Genomic DNA, 15,525 nt, shown 5'->3' on the forward strand with positions numbered 1-15,525 from the left:
ACCAAGAAATGATGACAGAATTTTTATTTTTTGGGTGAACTATCGCTTTAAGCTTGCAATGCAAATTACAGTGATAGTGCTTATTTCAGGTTATTCATGCCAATTATGGGCTTAGATTATAATATGCATTCTAAACTCCTGGCCAAACTGGCAATAAATTGTACAGATCTGTTATTTTATATATAACAGTTATTTTACAGGTACCAATGGCCTATTAACTTCTATTGTATGGACAGAAAACCAAGGTAGGTCAATGAGAACCACCGTTGTTCGGTTACCAACATCCTTCAAAATATCGTCTTTTGTGTACTGCAGAAGAGAAACTCATACAGGTTTCAAATGACAAGAGGGTGAGTAAATGATGACAGAATTTTATTTTGGGGTCAACTATACCTTCTTCTGCTAGTTTAGCTTTCTATTAACAATCCAGTCATACAGATCAGTGGATATTCGTTCAAGTTCAACTGAACCTATTTCTCATTTGTTAGTATAGCTCTGCCGTAAGATTTTTTTAGATCACATAGGGAAAAGCCTACATTTTCTGTAGCTATGCAGCTTATATAAAACAGAAAATGCTTAATGTGATGTTAAAAAGTATCCCTCTATAATCGATGACTTGCTTTTGTTATAATCATTTTTCATTACATTCACATGTATAACCCAGAAACTAAAACAGAAACAAAGAAGCTATTTTTTATTAAAACTTAATTTAAATTGAAATGCAAAATATCTGATATTTGTATGGGGAATAAATTAAGTCCTTATAGATTATAGGCAAACTATTCTCCATATTGTTCTATGTAGGGTTACAGTGCTGCACACTGTTAGACAGAGATCTTAAACTCAGCTGCACTTTCCTGTTCAGTTTCACTTTCACTAGGGACGAACTAATCAGTCCAATCATCCAGACAAAAACCACTACCAGGATTTTGTCTCCGTAGGGGAAACATGTGATGATTTCACTATGCTTCCTGGCAACAGGTAGGTAAGCTACATTTATAGACGTTTCAAAGTGACAACATAAACGTTACTGCCCTTAACTTCCGGTACACATTCACAAATAAGAAGAGTGCCTGTAGATTATTTCTGATAAGCAGAAGAAACCAAGAAGAACAGTTAAGACTAAAATACACTACAAGACCTTTTCTCGGACTTGTTGAAGAAAGTCTGTGCCAGTCTGCAGATTTGATCAGTTAGTGTGTTTCTATCTGAAACTTTCAAAAAGTCTGCAAGTGTATGATTTTAAAAGTCTTGTAGTGCATTCCAGCCATTAGGTGTCTCTCCATTTTTTTATTTAGACTACGATACCAAACTCAACCACTACATATCAATGTACCATACGGTTTCTTTAAATGCGTCAAAACTACAGGACCCATTCTACAAATTGTTTATTTAGGTATACAACAAAATTCAACAATTCGTTTATTTAATACAATTATTATACATAAATTAAATAAAAATAGTTATTTTTTAGACACTAGCCAAACACAGACTGGAAGTTAGCTGCGTCCAATGAAACGGTCTATACCTTTTGATATGTATGTAACACTACAAAACCTTTCAGTTGTATAAAATGCTTAATACAAGTTATAAACGGTCTGACAAGTGCTTGGAAGAGTGGCAGCAAGTGGTCATTGGATTCCATGCATACTGGAACTCCCTGGATGAATGGAAAACAACAGAGATATCCAGGAACAGGATCAAAATTCTATAACCACAAGTCTTTTTACAGTAGTTACAGATTTCCGTTTGTAGATGTTGGATGCAGTGGGTGAATTTCAGATGGCAGAGTGTTTGGCAGATTCTCTCTGCAGGATGTCCTGGAAAACAGAACTTGATACTTAAAGATGCTGTTGTCCACATCATGCATGAAATGTGGCAGTAAATGTGGGGGCAGCGTTCGCATTCTGTGCTCCATGCTTTTGCAGTAGGTTGAGATCTCGTCGTCACGGTCTTCCAGAGAAGCGAAACTTTCCAGGGTTGTACCAATGGTGCGCAACAACTTTGTTGAGTCCACACTTACGGACTCATTCGCCACCTCCCTGCTGCGCTTCGCCCGGGGCCTCGACTGGGTGAATGTGTATGTCAAAGGCTCCTCTTTGATCGCTGGGGATTCTTCTTCACTGATGGTGGATTCTAATAGGGGAATGTTGGGCTTTGGCTCAGACTCAAAGAAGCTTGACTCTTCGTGGGTGCCGGTTGAAAGCGAAGAGGAATCATCAGTATCCAAAGGTTCCTGATAAGCATAGACGCATTTAAAATGAAGAGGGTTTTACGAAAAGCATTCATAGCAACAGCAGGAGATTTAAACAATCCTCTGAAAACTGGGATACATTTGGTTGGGGTGTGGGAAATGCCTTATTAAAATATGGATCCATCATAGTGTAGTGTAGACAAATTGTGATGATAACGACTTCATTCAAACATACGGTCAATGTATTCACCCATGTCGTTCAACACCTATATGACTTTGTTTTCAGTGGAACACAAAAGAAGATATTTTAAGAAATGTCTCTGTGGTTTTATGTCCATACAATGAAAGTCAAAGGGGTCAGTGTTGTTTGGTTACCAACATTCTTCAAAATATCTTCTTATGACGTCATTTAAGTTTGAAACAACATTAGGCTGAGTAAATAAATAAAAAATCATTTTGGGTTTACTATCCCCTTAATGGCACATTAAAGAACATGTAAAAATGAGTCAATTTAGTGTTTCATTAGTGGCTAACATTAAGTTAAAAAATAAACAATGTTTGTTTTCACTCTACCATGACATTTAGGCTGGAAGTGGTGTCTTTTCTTTTTGTGTGGGGCTCCAGAAACTGCAGGCGGCTCAGGATCCATTGCTGTCTGCCAGTCTTCGGTGCACCCACACTTCCCAAGGGAAGTTTCTTGTATCGTGTGTACTGTGTTCGCAGAGATTCCCACCTCTTCCTGAGCTCTTTCTCTGCCAGACAAAGTCGCGTAAGCATTGCGCATAGTTAGCATATGAAATGCGTCTATTTGCGGCGCAGACAAACGTTACGAGTACGACTGCACAGATAACAACACAGCTACCTGAGCCATTGCCAGTCTTATTTTAGTAAACAGTGAAATTGACATGTTTTGTGCACTCGCGAACAATAACACAAACAAGACAAGCTCGTGCTATTAAAGAACTTACCTGATATGACAAGCTTGCTCTCGATCTCGTGCCAGAGTTGTGCTCTTAGCGTTCGGTTAGCATACACGTTTTCTGTAACGTCGTAGAGAGCTGGCCTCTCCTGAATCATGATGATCATCTGCTCTTCTCTCGCTTCATTCCAGGTCGCCATGTCGTTATAAAAACACGTGGATGTTCAAAGAAGAACCTTGTAGTTTTATTGAGGTTGGTGAACCAGCTTAGTTCACTACCGAATGTCATCGTTTGTATGGTTTCGTCACATCCGTTTTTTCTCGCGCTCTTGTTCGCTGAGCTAAACATCCAATCAGAATGCGCCGCAAAAACTCGTGAACGTGAAACTTTAAAAAAAAAGATTCGAAATACTTTTATTAACGGGGTAAAGAAAAAAGTTATATCAATATTTATGATAGGAATATAGCTATATACAAACTGCATATAAAAAGCACTGAAATGGCACTACAAAGTTGTCATTTTCCGTTTATCATACTGTTTTGTTTATGTGTTTCCGTTGTGGTCCTGCGTCACTATTTGTATTTTTGTCAGGTAAGTTATAGGATAACTTTCTGTCAGGTTTGAGCTTTCTCCTCGGAGAGGTTCAAGCCGGGCAGATCCAAACTCCACACAGAACGGTCAATTGTACGAGATGCATGCCATTTCAATGAATTAAATAAGGAAACCATCATATAGTTAATGTTAAAATTAATTAAGGATCTGCCCACTGTTTATATATATATATATGCTAAATCTTATAGAGGTCGATTTTCGTGCAATATAATATATTCGGAGCAAACTAAAATATTGTCCAAATAACACAATCATCACATTGCTTGAAAGATTGCATAAAACTGCACAGAATGTTGTTTTAGGACACATTTCTGTGTTTGTCATTCGTCTTTATGGTCTGTAGGTGGCAGTAAATTGACTGGGATTGAGTGTGTGCAATGTTTCTCCGAACCAGTGGGGGCAACCACTGATTATACAATGATCCGATTCCGCACGGCGCAGCCGAAGAACCAACAGAAGTGAAGGCGCAAAATCTCTCGTGCTAGCGTTGCTAGCTGTAATTTTACATACATTATGGCCTGGTAAATATCACACTTTTATTCAAATAAATTGTTTACGAATGTTATTGTAATATGTGTAGCTGTTATGTTTTGTCCTGAATGTGAATTGAATTGACGTTTTGGACATCATTGTAAACATACGGTTCCCTATTTCAGTTTGGCACATAGAGAGTAACGTTAGGAATATTATAATAATGTGTCCAAAATCACGTTATATAGAAACCTACTTATTCTGTGATCTTTATTGTAAGTACAATGTAACAAATGACTACTATAGTTTGTCGTCTGATGTAACTGACTCGTATTGTTACCTCAAAAGGATACTTCACCCCAAATTTAAAATTCTGTCATCATTTACTCGCCCTCAAATTGTTCCAAACCTGTATACATTTCTTTGTTCTGCTAAACACAAAGGAAGATATTTGTAAGAATGTCAGTAACCAAACAGATCTCATCCCCCATTGACTCCCATAGTATTTATTTTCCCTGCTGTGGCAGTACATTGGGGATGAGAACTGTTTGGTTACTGACATTCTTCCAAACATATTCCTTTGTGTTTAGCAGAACAAAGAAATGTATACAGGTTTTGGACTTTGGAACAAACTGAGGGTGAGGAAATGACAAAATTTTCATTTTTGGGTGAACTATCACTTTAACATCCAGTCATGTATTTAAAGAATATATTGTTTATTATGAGCAAATTATTACAAATAATTAGTGTTAGTAAGGTGTATTTCTCTCAGTCAGAATTAAGAACGCTCGATTGTTTTGTAAAATTGTAAGACTTATTTGTTTTTGTGTTATTTGTTTTAGGTGCGATGTAGTTTCAGTCCGTAAAGTATATGGGTTAAGGCAGAATCTGTTACTTTTGTTAACTGTATTTTTATTATGAGCTTTTTGTGTGTGCAGGAATCAGACCTGGTTGAGTCCGGTGGTTCGGGACACTGAAGTGACACGGGCAGCCCGCAGAAAAAGTTCAAACAAAAAAGTAGCATGTATCCTTACCAAGAAGTTTATAATACAGAAAATACACGAAATTGTTAAACTTCAGAATGCTACAGAAATATACCTAAGCACAGAACCGGCAGAATGAATCAAAAACATTATTTACAATAAAATATAGTGGAAATCTGTGTTATTGTAATGAAAATAATGTCACAGTGCTAAAGATACTTCCTTTTTTAATATGCAAAATATACTTTCTTATTAGTTTAATTTAATTTTAAGGTGTATAATGAGGTATTAAAGCAATAAATCCATTCATTCATTCATCCAATGTTTATTTCATAATTGAATAATAAGAGAAGGGTCATTTTGTGGTGTTTCTTAACTGCCTGCTCAGTCCCTCTGGCACAGGATGGCAGTCCTGGGACGAGCACAACCCCAGCCAGACCACTGCTCCACCAGACACCTGGATCACTGCTCAAACAAACATGTGAGTTCAGAGTATATGTTCTAATCTGCATTATAGAGTGTTGATGTGCAGGTGTTTACTCTTGTCTTTGTCATGCACAGTTACCCCCAGAAGTTCCCTGAGGAACCCAGATGTGTCCGCAATCCTTGGGTCAGGAAGCAGAACACCTCGCTTTATGAACACACCCCGTACCAAAGGCAATCTGAGCGTGGTGAGTGTTCAGGCTTCATCGAAAAAATAGAAACCTTTAACCATGTGAGAGGTTTCATAAATTAAACCAATGCTATCACTGATGTCACTGTTTAAACACTAGAACTTGGATGACAGTGATTGGACAAACAGTGTTTACCCTTCACCTCTGTCTGGGATGGAAATCAGCTTCACTGATGATGCCTCCATGAGCGCTCTCATGCTGAAGGAAGATGATCGAGGAGAAGCTGGTGAATAAACATTTCCGCTCATCTCACATTTTTTGATTTTCTTTACGTTTCTTCTAACATCCATGTATTTCTTTCCTGTCAGCCACTCTGAGTTTGTTCCCAGATTTCCAGCAGTCGTATCTGCATCATGCATCCACAGCTGTGTTTGATCTGCTAGAGGAATACGAGGCACTCTGTCAGGATAAGGTACACTCGGCTTGTATATGCCTCATCTCTTACCAGAATCTTTGCTACCTTCATTAAATATGAGACCACCCACTCGGAGAGAAAGAATTTTTGTATCAGTTTGTCCCTAAGATCTTGCAAACTTTGGCACACTACTGTAGGTCGGTACGTTGCAGAAGCTGGTTCTCCGGTCGGCCTCCAGCCAGCAGAAACTCTCCAAGACGGTCAGCATCACCTGGTTACTGCAGCAAGAGATGGTGACATGGAGACTCATAACATCCCTTTACAGGTACAACACACACACACACACACATACACATGCAAAAACAATGACCTGATTTATGAACTCTTCACAAAGAAGTTCAACTTCCTTCTTACAAGCTTTTGAAATTTTTTCACACAAGAGACCGAGTCCAAACGGTGCTAGAGGAAGATATCATGATGGACATAACTGTAAGTGTTTTTCTGTGACGGACGTAGATGCCACTTGGTTTGATATTTTTTGATGCATGTCTTAAAGCACGACTTGTAAGAACCTTTTGTTTTCTGTGGAGGCTCCTAGTGAAAGTGAGAAGTCAGTAATGGAGCAGTTCTTCCAGAAGGACAGCATGGTGCGACAGAGCCAGGTACACCGTCATGCATTCACCTATGTATGTGTTTCTCTATAGAAAGGCCACTTCACACCTGTTTTTTGTCTTCTAGCTTGTGGTGGACTGGCTGGAGAGTATAGCTAAAGATGAGATGGGAGATTTCTCCGATAACATCGAGTACTACGCCAAATCTGTGTACTGGTAAGTGATGATGCTGAGTTACTGGAGATCTATAAACAGATGCCAAGTCTAATATAATGCAGGTGAGTCAGTGTTTTATGGAGGTGTGTTTGTGTGTAGGGAGAACACGCTCCACACGCTGAAGTTAAGGAGGAATCAGTCCAGCAGTGGCTTCAGCAGGCCTTTAGTCACACAACTGGATCCTGACGCTCCCATCAGACAGAAGAGACCACTGGCGGACCTGGACAGAGAGGATGACACGCGAATGCTGAAAAACCTCTTTAAACTCATACGAGCAGGCATGACCGATGAGGTTGGTGTGTGTGTGATGATGATGAGCTCAGAGCTCTATGTTTTGATAATCATTCTCAATCCAATCTGGATGAACTCTTTTCTCAGCTTTTTCTATTGTTCTAGAATAAAATGTGCAGAGGCTCTGTTCTTTAGTTTGATATATTTTATGTTCATATATTCATAGAAGAAAACATTTTGGGAGTCCTTAAAGTTTGAAAGAAGTCACTGTATTTCTCTCTCATTGTGTGTGTGTTTGTAGGCTCAGAGGTTGTGTAAGCGATGTGGTCAGGCCTGGCGTGCTGCAACTCTAGAAGGCTGGAAACTGTACCACGACCCCAACATCAATCGAGGTCAACACACGCTCATCTGCATACACCAGTTAGATTCATACTGTTATCCGACAGAACTGGATTTATTGCTTTTAATATCACTATACCTTCTGTGTTCAGGAGGGGCCGAGTTGCAGCCGGCGGAGGGGAATCCTCATAGGAGTGTGTGGAAGGTGTGCTGTTGGAGATTGGCAGAAGAGGTGAGAACTTGAATTTGACTTAAATATATAAAACCAAGGCTTCTCAAATCTAGAATGTTGTTTTGGGATTCTGATTAAAATTCTGATTTGTTTTTGCGGTTTTAGGAGCAGTTCAACATATATGAACGAGCCATCTATGCAGCACTTAGTGGAAACCATAAACAGGTACAATCCAACCATTTCACTTTTTTCTTTTTATTCATTTGCATGTGTTTTGTTAAATACGTACGATTTGTCGTGCAGTTATTACCCGTGTGTGAGACGTGGGAGGACACTGTGTGGGCATATTTCCGGGTGATGGTGGACACTTTGGTGGAGCAGGAGATCTGTTCCTCTGGTTTGGGCAGTGAGGAACTGGAAGAGTTACCCAGAGAATTCCTCGAGACCAAGTAAGACTTCAATGTACATCATATGTTAGTTAATAATGTGTTTATTTCCCACTAAATGATTGATGTGTTCTGCTGTGTGACATTTTGGTTTAGTTGGACAATGGAGAAAGTTTTTGAAGAGCTTCAAGCAACAGAATCCAAAGTGAGGATGGGAAATTAAACTTTTATCTATAAGTATTGTGGTATGTTGCATTTCTAATCTTTTTTTGCAAATGTTTTATTTTGACAGAGGGTTGTAGAGGCAACCAAGGAGCACTATCATGTAATTCAAAAGTTTGTTATTCTTGGAGACCTTGATGGTGAGCTTCATTTTGATTGCGCACATTTTGAGTTTTTTTATTAAAAAAAGTTACATTTCTGATGAATTCGTGTTTAAAGGTCTTCTGGAGGAGTTCAGTGATTGGTTGGCAAGAACTCCAACTTTGCCTGCCCATCTTTTGCGCTTCATGTCACACTTGGTGTTGTTTTATCGCAGTTTGGGAATGCAACTCAAGGTAAATGTACAAACAGTTTTGTTTGTTTGCTGTTTACAGATTGTGTTGCACCAGTTTTGTCTTTGCCATTACACGCACTTGAGCATTCGCTCAAGAAACTTTAAATTATAGTATTATTGATTGTTTTTAAATGTTTTGTTCTTAGGAGGAGGTGTGTGTGGATGTTCTGAAGGCTTACATCTCACTGCTAGTGAAAGAGAAGCAGGCGGATCTCATTGCGTTCTACGTCAGTCACCTGCCCGCTGACCTGGCCGTGTCACAGTACGCTCAGTTCCTGGAGGAAGTCACTGAAACCGAGCAGCGCAAACACTGTCTGGACTTGGCAACACAAGCAGGTGTGACTGATTTTTATTTTTGATAATGATACACGGCATGAAACTAGCATGACGATGTAATGTCATTTATATAGTTTAGTGGTCCAGTCAGAATCAAGTTTTACGGAAATCTTTTCTAGGAAGGGTTGGTCGTGGTTTTCAGATCAAACCCCAGTTTATGAAATAATAGTATACAGTGTGTATTTAATATGTTTATGTTGTTTTGTTGTTCAGGTTTGGATGTGGCGGCAATCACTAAGACAGTGGTAGAGACCATCAGAGAGAGAGACACAGATGAGTTTGCCCATCATGACCTGACCCCTGCATTAGACATGGCTACTACAGCGGTATAACACGCACACATACAGTCACGTCTCTATTTAATTTCATTTATATGAGCAAGTTAAAGTTTCATCAGTTTTGTAACCTTTTCATATATTCACACAGGAGGATCAACAGAAGATTGATGTCATTGATTGGCTGGTGTTTGACCCCGCCCAGCGAGCTGAAGCCCTCAAGCAGAGCAATGCCATCATGAGGAAGTTTTTAGGTGTGTGTGTGCTTAGCAGCTAAATTACTTGAAGCTAGTTTGTAGCTTGTCTTGTTTATGTCTAATCTTCCTCTTTTTCCATAGCATCTAAGAAGCATGATGCTGCTAAGATGGTCTTCGCCAAAGTGCCGGAAGACTCCATGCGCGAGATCTACCGCCAGTGGGAGGAGCAAGGCATGGACGTGGCCCTTCTTGCCGAGGAAGAGAATGCTATTCGTGAACACCTTTGTATTCGTGCCTATCTGGTACGATGAGCAACATTCGTTTGTCCCTCACTGTAATATGAATCTATTTCGTGTAACCATGATGGTTTCTCTGAACGTGAATCTGTGTTTTTTTATTCGTTTGCAGGAAGCTCATGAAGCATTTAATGAATGGTTCAAGCATATGAATTATCCTCCAGTGAAGCCCACCGCACCAGCGCAGGCCAAGTTTACAGAGAAGGTGGCCCATGAGATGAAAGAGGCAGAGTACAATGTAAGGCTCACGTATCATGTCAGCTCATGTTTGATACATCATGATTCAGTATCGTAACAGGATTCATTGTGTTGAACTATTTGTCACTTCCTCCAGATGGAGTATGAGAACTGGCAGGGGCGTCTGGGAGCTCTGACGGAGGATGTGAAGGAAAGGATCTATAACGTGCTTCTGTTTGTAGATGGGGGCTGGATGGTGGACGTCAGAGAGGTGTGTTGATTCAGCATTCTCTTTAGAGTACAGGTTTGATAGATGTCTCTGGACAGAGAGTGTTTTGGATTCATCGCATCTGTGTGTTTGTTATTGCAGGACGCAGAGGAAGATTCTGAGCGCGGTCATCAGATGACTCTGCTGCGGCGTTTGTGTCTGCCTATGATGTCCTTCGTTCTGTTAACCGTACTGCAGCGTACCGACCGCCACCAGGAGAGTCTGCGTCTTGCTGACATCATAGCATCTGACCAACACAAACTATACGAGGTCTGACTTGAAAATTCTTTATTGGTTTAACATTGTCTCTCTTCATAAGCTGTTGGTTTGATCTTTTTTGATTGTTTTTCTAAATGGTCAAAGTGAAAGCATCTCATCTGATGCCTTTTGCGGCATCATTTAGCTAAAACCACCCACTTAGACAGGAAGAGCCTGTTAAATTACGTTTTAGTTTTTACATGAAAAAAGCTTTGTTGTTAAGGCTTATGATCACTGATGTCCTGCATCCGAACTTGCTTTTTGTCCTTCAGGTTTTCTCTAAAGAGGAGCTGCAGAAGTTTCTCCAGAAGATGAGGGAATCCTCACTGCTCCTGCTGGATAAAGGGCTAGATCCACTTGGGTATGAGATACAGCCCTAGACTAGTGTCTGTTTTTGTCTGTAGTCCACAATCCCATTTGGGGAATACCTGTATTTTGTGATTGAATAAAGAATGTGTGTTGTTTAGAAACAATGTGTGGTTTGGTTAATGCTACCGGAAGGCTGTTTTTGACCTGTTTCTGTAAGTCGGTCTGTCAGCCTCAGCTGTTGCGGGTTTTAAAGAAAACTTGTGTTTTTCAGAATATTCATATAAAAGATGCTGGTAATATACTCTTTCATTTAAGAAATGGGTGGCCCTGCTTGTCATCTTGCAAGAGGAAAATTCAAGGTACTCAAATCTGGGTCAGTATTTGAATTGAAATGCATAAACTAGGATAAAGTAACTTGTGTATAAATATTATATATTAGTCCATATTAGTATATTAATATATATAAACGAGTATTACTGCAATTTATTTATACCAGGCCTTTACTCTTGACAATATACAGTAACTGGTGTTTGTGCTTTTTGTCTTATGTTTCACATCTTGATAGGAAAGTTGTGAACACTGACATGCTTTATGCACAGTATAATTTTTTTAATGACTGAATGCAGTTGGAGGGAGGGGGGGTGCAAATTTGGTGAATCTTTTTAGGGAACTTTTCACATGCTGCTTCACAATATCCAGTACAGAGACAGAGGCTGTTTTCCACAGGTCTGGTATCTTCAGGTCAGGCCGTACCATGAGTTTCTCAGTAAGGGATCTGAGGCACCTTATTTGCGTCGCACATTCGGGTATGGCACATAGCGGCTCGAGCTCCATAAATGCAGTTACATGGTTCTAAAGTCTTTCTGGACGATGAAGCATTTGACTTGATGTTGGTGGACATCCAGGTGCTCTGCCCGGGCTCTTGTAAGTGAAGTCACTTGGTCTTCTGGACGATGAAGCATTTGACTTGATGTTGATGGAGCCTGTCTGTTCAATCCATGGGCCAGGTTCTCGGGCTCTTGCGAATTAGGCTACATCTTAAAATCCCACTGGACGATGAAGCATTTGACCTTATCTTAGTGGACATCAAGGTGCTCCTGCAAATTATGTGACATGGTCTCAAAAGCGCTCTGGACGATGAGGTATTTTTTGACTGGATGGTGGTTGACATCAAGGTACTCCGATGTGTTCCTCCACTGCTGTCTGTTCAATCCATGGACCAGGTTCTCGGGCTCTTGGGAATTAGGCTACATCTTAAAATCCCTCTGGACGATGAACCATTTGACTTGATCTTGGTAGACATCACGGTGCTCCTGTAAACAAAGTTACGTGGTCTCAAAATCGCTCTGGACGATGAAGCTTTTGAGTTGATGGTGGACATCAAGGTACTCGGTCGTGTTCGTCCACTGCTGTCTGTCCAATCCATCGAAGCATTTGAGTTGCTGATGGTGGACATCAAGGTACTCATCCGTGTTGCTCCACTGCTGTCAGTCCAATCCATGGGCTCTTCAATATCACAGCCGAGGTTGGGCACAGGAGCTGGAAACGATGACTTTCTGCACGTTGCTGCAGCTCGACCTTCGCCTCCAAGTGCATCTTTTCAGTCTCGGGCTCAGCACAAAGCTTCGAGCGGCCCAAAGACATGCTGTACGCTCTCTTCCTCTTACCCATTTTCAGTTTGAGCAAGAACCAGAGAAAAGCAAAACGCCGCCATCTCGTAGCTACTCTCACAACCTTCGCCGCGTCTTTTCAGTGAGTAATTCCCTATGATGTCATAATGGTATTTATAAAACGGTCAGTTCTGGTCCTAGATTCTGATTGGCTGAGCCGAGTTCTAAGCCGTAATAAAATACCACAGTGCATTTTATAACAGCTAACGTTAGTGGGGTTTTAGGCACTCCGCCAACGCCCTTAAGTAGCTGTTATAAAATGCACTGTAACCCACTGCTTCTTGGGGCTTATTGCTTTATTTTGTGTTTTTAGATTCTTATCGATCACAACCATTGAGAGTGTGTCTTGGCATTTCTTGTGTGTGAAGACAAATTTGAAGCTTTGCCTTTTTATTCTTCAGTTGTTCGGATGACAATAACGTTTATGTTGTTCTTAAAAAAAAAAACGTTTCTATTACCCTCAACAGTATTGTCTAACTTTGATTTTCAGTCAGTTGCATAAAACCTTAGATCGGTCTAATTTAAGACAAAAACTTGAGACTCGGAACCCTGGCTAACTTTTCGTTATGATCTTTGTTGTCATGGAAACCAATAAACTGTCAACTGCTCTATAGGTTCAAAAAGTGGCACGACTTTTATTTTTTTGCTTTAGCAAATTCTTTTTTTTATAAATGGACAATAAAAAGAAGTAACGTTTTTTAAAGACTAATAAAATCCACTGGAAGTCTTAAACGAAAAGGAAATGCTGGAGAGATTTTCTCTGCTAAATGCGTAAATGTAGCCAAAACGTAAATTAAAAATTTTGTTTGTATCTAAGTGACCACAATCTATTTTGGGGCCAATAAAATTACAGGCTTTTCTGGATCTGTAAATCTATTCACATATTGTTAAAAATACATTTGAAGACGTGCAATATGCATTAATAGCTTGTGTCTGTTTAATGTGTTTTATGTGTATCTTTCATAAATTCTACTTTATGAATTTGAAACACATTTTTGTCCTAAAGTCCTATAAAGTCCTATTGCAATTTTAGGCACGAGATGACACATTTTATGTTTACGACAACGGGACGTTTACATCATTTAGTGCGCTCTTTCTGTGATCCATGTGTGGCATATGGCAATTTTGTGTTTCTTTTTCCTCAAAATCTGCACTTTATAATTTGTGTTGTCAAATTGTTCAGTTAATTAATACAAGACATTGTTTTTATGGCTTGTTAAATTCATACAGCACCTTCTCAGGCCCTTATATAGGCTAAATATATTTATATTATGCAAGTTATTGCATGACAACCGCAGAATGTTAAATTATTGCTGTTTAGTTTCACTGGGAAATCGCATACAAAATTAGTAGGAGGTGATGGGTTTCTTTCTTATTACTTATTACTATTTCTTATTATTTCTTTCTTTTCTACCCTGCATCAGTGTGGAAAGGCCTGAAAGACATTACCAACTACAAGCCATCATCCCCTCGGTCTGTGGGTAATCAACGACTGGCTGACAACCTGAACGACTTCTATTGTCGTTTTGAAATGCAGAGTCTCACCCTTCACACCCGCCCTGACCCTATCTCTGCTATACCATTAACACCTCCTCTTGACACTCAACCAGCACTTAAGATCTGCGAAGAGGATGTGTGCCAGCTTTTCCGCAAACAAAAGATCAGAAAAGCACCAGGCCCAGACAATGTCTCACCCTCCTGCCTGAAAGTCTGTGCGGAGCAGCTGTCGCCCATCTTCACTAATATTTTAACAGATCTTTGGAGCAGTGTGAAGTCCCTTCATGATTCAAACGCTCCACCATCATCCATGTACAGAAGAAACCCAAAATATCTGGACTTAATGACTACAGGCCTGTTGCTTTAACATCTGTGGTCATGAAGTCATTTGAGAGACTTGTACTGGCCCACCTGAAGGACATCACCAGACCACTTCTTGATCCCCTCCAGTTTGCTTACCAAGCAAACAGGTCTGTGAACGATGCAGTAAACATGGGACTGCATTACATCCTACAACACCTAGACAGGCCAGGGACTTACGTCAGGATCCTGTTTGTGGACTTCAGCTCGGCCTTCAACACCATAATCCCGGACCTCCTCCTGCCCAAGCTTACCCAGCTCTCTGTGCCAACCTCTACCTGTCAGTGGATTATTAACATCCTGTCGAACAGGCAGCAGCTAGTGAGGTTGGGAAAATTTAAATCCAGCACATGTACCATCAGCACCGGAGCTCCTCAAGGATGTGTTCTTTCTCCACTGCTATATTCACTCTACACAAACGAATGCACCTCTACAGACCCTTCTGTCAAACTCCTGAAGTTTGCAGATGACACCACAGTCATTGGCCTTATTCAAGACGGTGATGAATCTGCCTACAGAAAGGAGGTTGCTCAGCTGGCTGCCTGGTGTAGTCAAAACAACCTAGAGCTGAATGCAGTCAAGACAGTGGAGATGATAGTGGATTTCAGAAGGAACCCTCCATCACTTCCTCCCCTCACCATCCTGGACAGCACTGTGGATACTGTGGAATCATTCAGGTTCCTGGGCTCCACCATCTCTCAGGACCTGAAGTGGGAGTCCCACATAGACTCCATTGTAAAGAAGGCCCAGCAGAGGTTATACTTCCTCCGTCAATTGAGGAAGTTCAACCTACCACAGGAACTACTGACCCAGTTCTACTCAGTGGTCATCGAATCTGTTCTGTGCACTTCAATTACTGTTTGGTATGGCTCGGCCACCAAATCAGACCTACGAAGACTACAACGGACAGTTCGTAGTGCTGAGAAGATTATTGGTGCTCCTCTGCCCACACTTCAGAACCTGTACGATTCCAGAGTGAAAAACAGGGCAAGAAAAATCATCATTGACTCCACACACCCCGCACACAAACTTTTTGATCTGCTGCCCTCTGGCCGGCGCTTTAGAGCACCAAACACCAGGACTTCCAGACACAGAAGCAGCTTCTTCCCCCAGGCAATCTCCATCCTAAACAGATAACTGCTCCTTAAGAGCAATATTCCAC

General features: G+C 40.5%; 2 protein-coding genes across 2 annotated transcripts; one reads left to right on the forward strand and one right to left on the reverse strand.

Moving 5' to 3' along the window:
* Nucleotides 1-1,340: 1,340 nt before the first annotated feature.
* On the reverse strand, nt 1,341-3,467 carry LOC130548000 (uncharacterized). Its single transcript, XM_057324403.1, has 3 exons — nt 3,163-3,467; nt 2,768-2,946; nt 1,341-2,236 (listed from the first exon to the last, which is right to left on the reverse strand). The coding sequence occupies exons 1-3, from the start codon at nt 3,311-3,313 to the stop codon at nt 1,736-1,738; spliced, it is 831 nt and encodes a 276-aa protein (XP_057180386.1). The 5' UTR covers nt 3,314-3,467; the 3' UTR covers nt 1,341-1,735.
* A 647-nt stretch (nt 3,468-4,114) lies between these two features.
* Nucleotides 4,115-11,011, forward strand: nup107 (nucleoporin 107). Its single transcript, XM_057324818.1, has 26 exons — nt 4,115-4,247; nt 5,136-5,221; nt 5,569-5,661; nt 5,742-5,851; nt 5,954-6,080; nt 6,163-6,266; nt 6,407-6,534; nt 6,650-6,698; nt 6,800-6,871; nt 6,948-7,036; nt 7,136-7,328; nt 7,569-7,659; nt 7,759-7,838; nt 7,944-8,003; nt 8,082-8,227; nt 8,321-8,369; nt 8,457-8,526; nt 8,606-8,721; nt 8,867-9,056; nt 9,270-9,382; nt 9,483-9,585; nt 9,670-9,830; nt 9,937-10,062; nt 10,159-10,272; nt 10,372-10,539; nt 10,800-11,011. Exons 1-26 carry the CDS (start codon nt 4,240-4,242, stop codon nt 10,905-10,907), a joined length of 2,754 nt encoding a protein of 917 aa, XP_057180801.1. The 5' UTR covers nt 4,115-4,239; the 3' UTR covers nt 10,908-11,011.
* Nucleotides 11,012-15,525: the final 4,514 nt, after the last annotated feature.

The sequence above is a fragment of the Triplophysa rosa genome, linkage group LG24 (genome assembly GCF_024868665.1).
Source record: "Triplophysa rosa linkage group LG24, Trosa_1v2, whole genome shotgun sequence".
Classification (NCBI taxonomy): domain Eukaryota; kingdom Metazoa; phylum Chordata; class Actinopteri; order Cypriniformes; family Nemacheilidae; genus Triplophysa; species Triplophysa rosa.

What these genes read in the sequence shown, in the direction of transcription:
- LOC130548000 (XM_057324403.1), bottom strand. Translation starts at nt 3,313, where the DNA reads ATGGCGACCTGGAATGAAGCGAGAGAAGAGCAGATGATCATCATGATT. An exon ending in GAGCAAGCTTGTCATATCAG is followed by an intron (nt 2,947 to 3,162) that starts GTAAGTTCTTTA and finishes TTTGTCTGGCAG; the next exon opens with AGAAAGAGCTCAGGAAGAGG. An exon ending in CTTCCAGCCTAAATGTCATG is followed by an intron (nt 2,237 to 2,767) that starts GTAGAGTGAAAA and finishes TATGCTTATCAG; the next exon opens with GAACCTTTGGATACTGATGA.
- nup107 (XM_057324818.1), top strand. An exon ending in CCAAAGGCAATCTGAGCGTG is followed by an intron (nt 5,852 to 5,953) that starts GTGAGTGTTCAG and finishes TTTAAACACTAG; the next exon opens with AACTTGGATGACAGTGATTG. An exon ending in TATTCTTGGAGACCTTGATG is followed by an intron (nt 8,527 to 8,605) that starts GTGAGCTTCATT and finishes TCGTGTTTAAAG; the next exon opens with GTCTTCTGGAGGAGTTCAGT.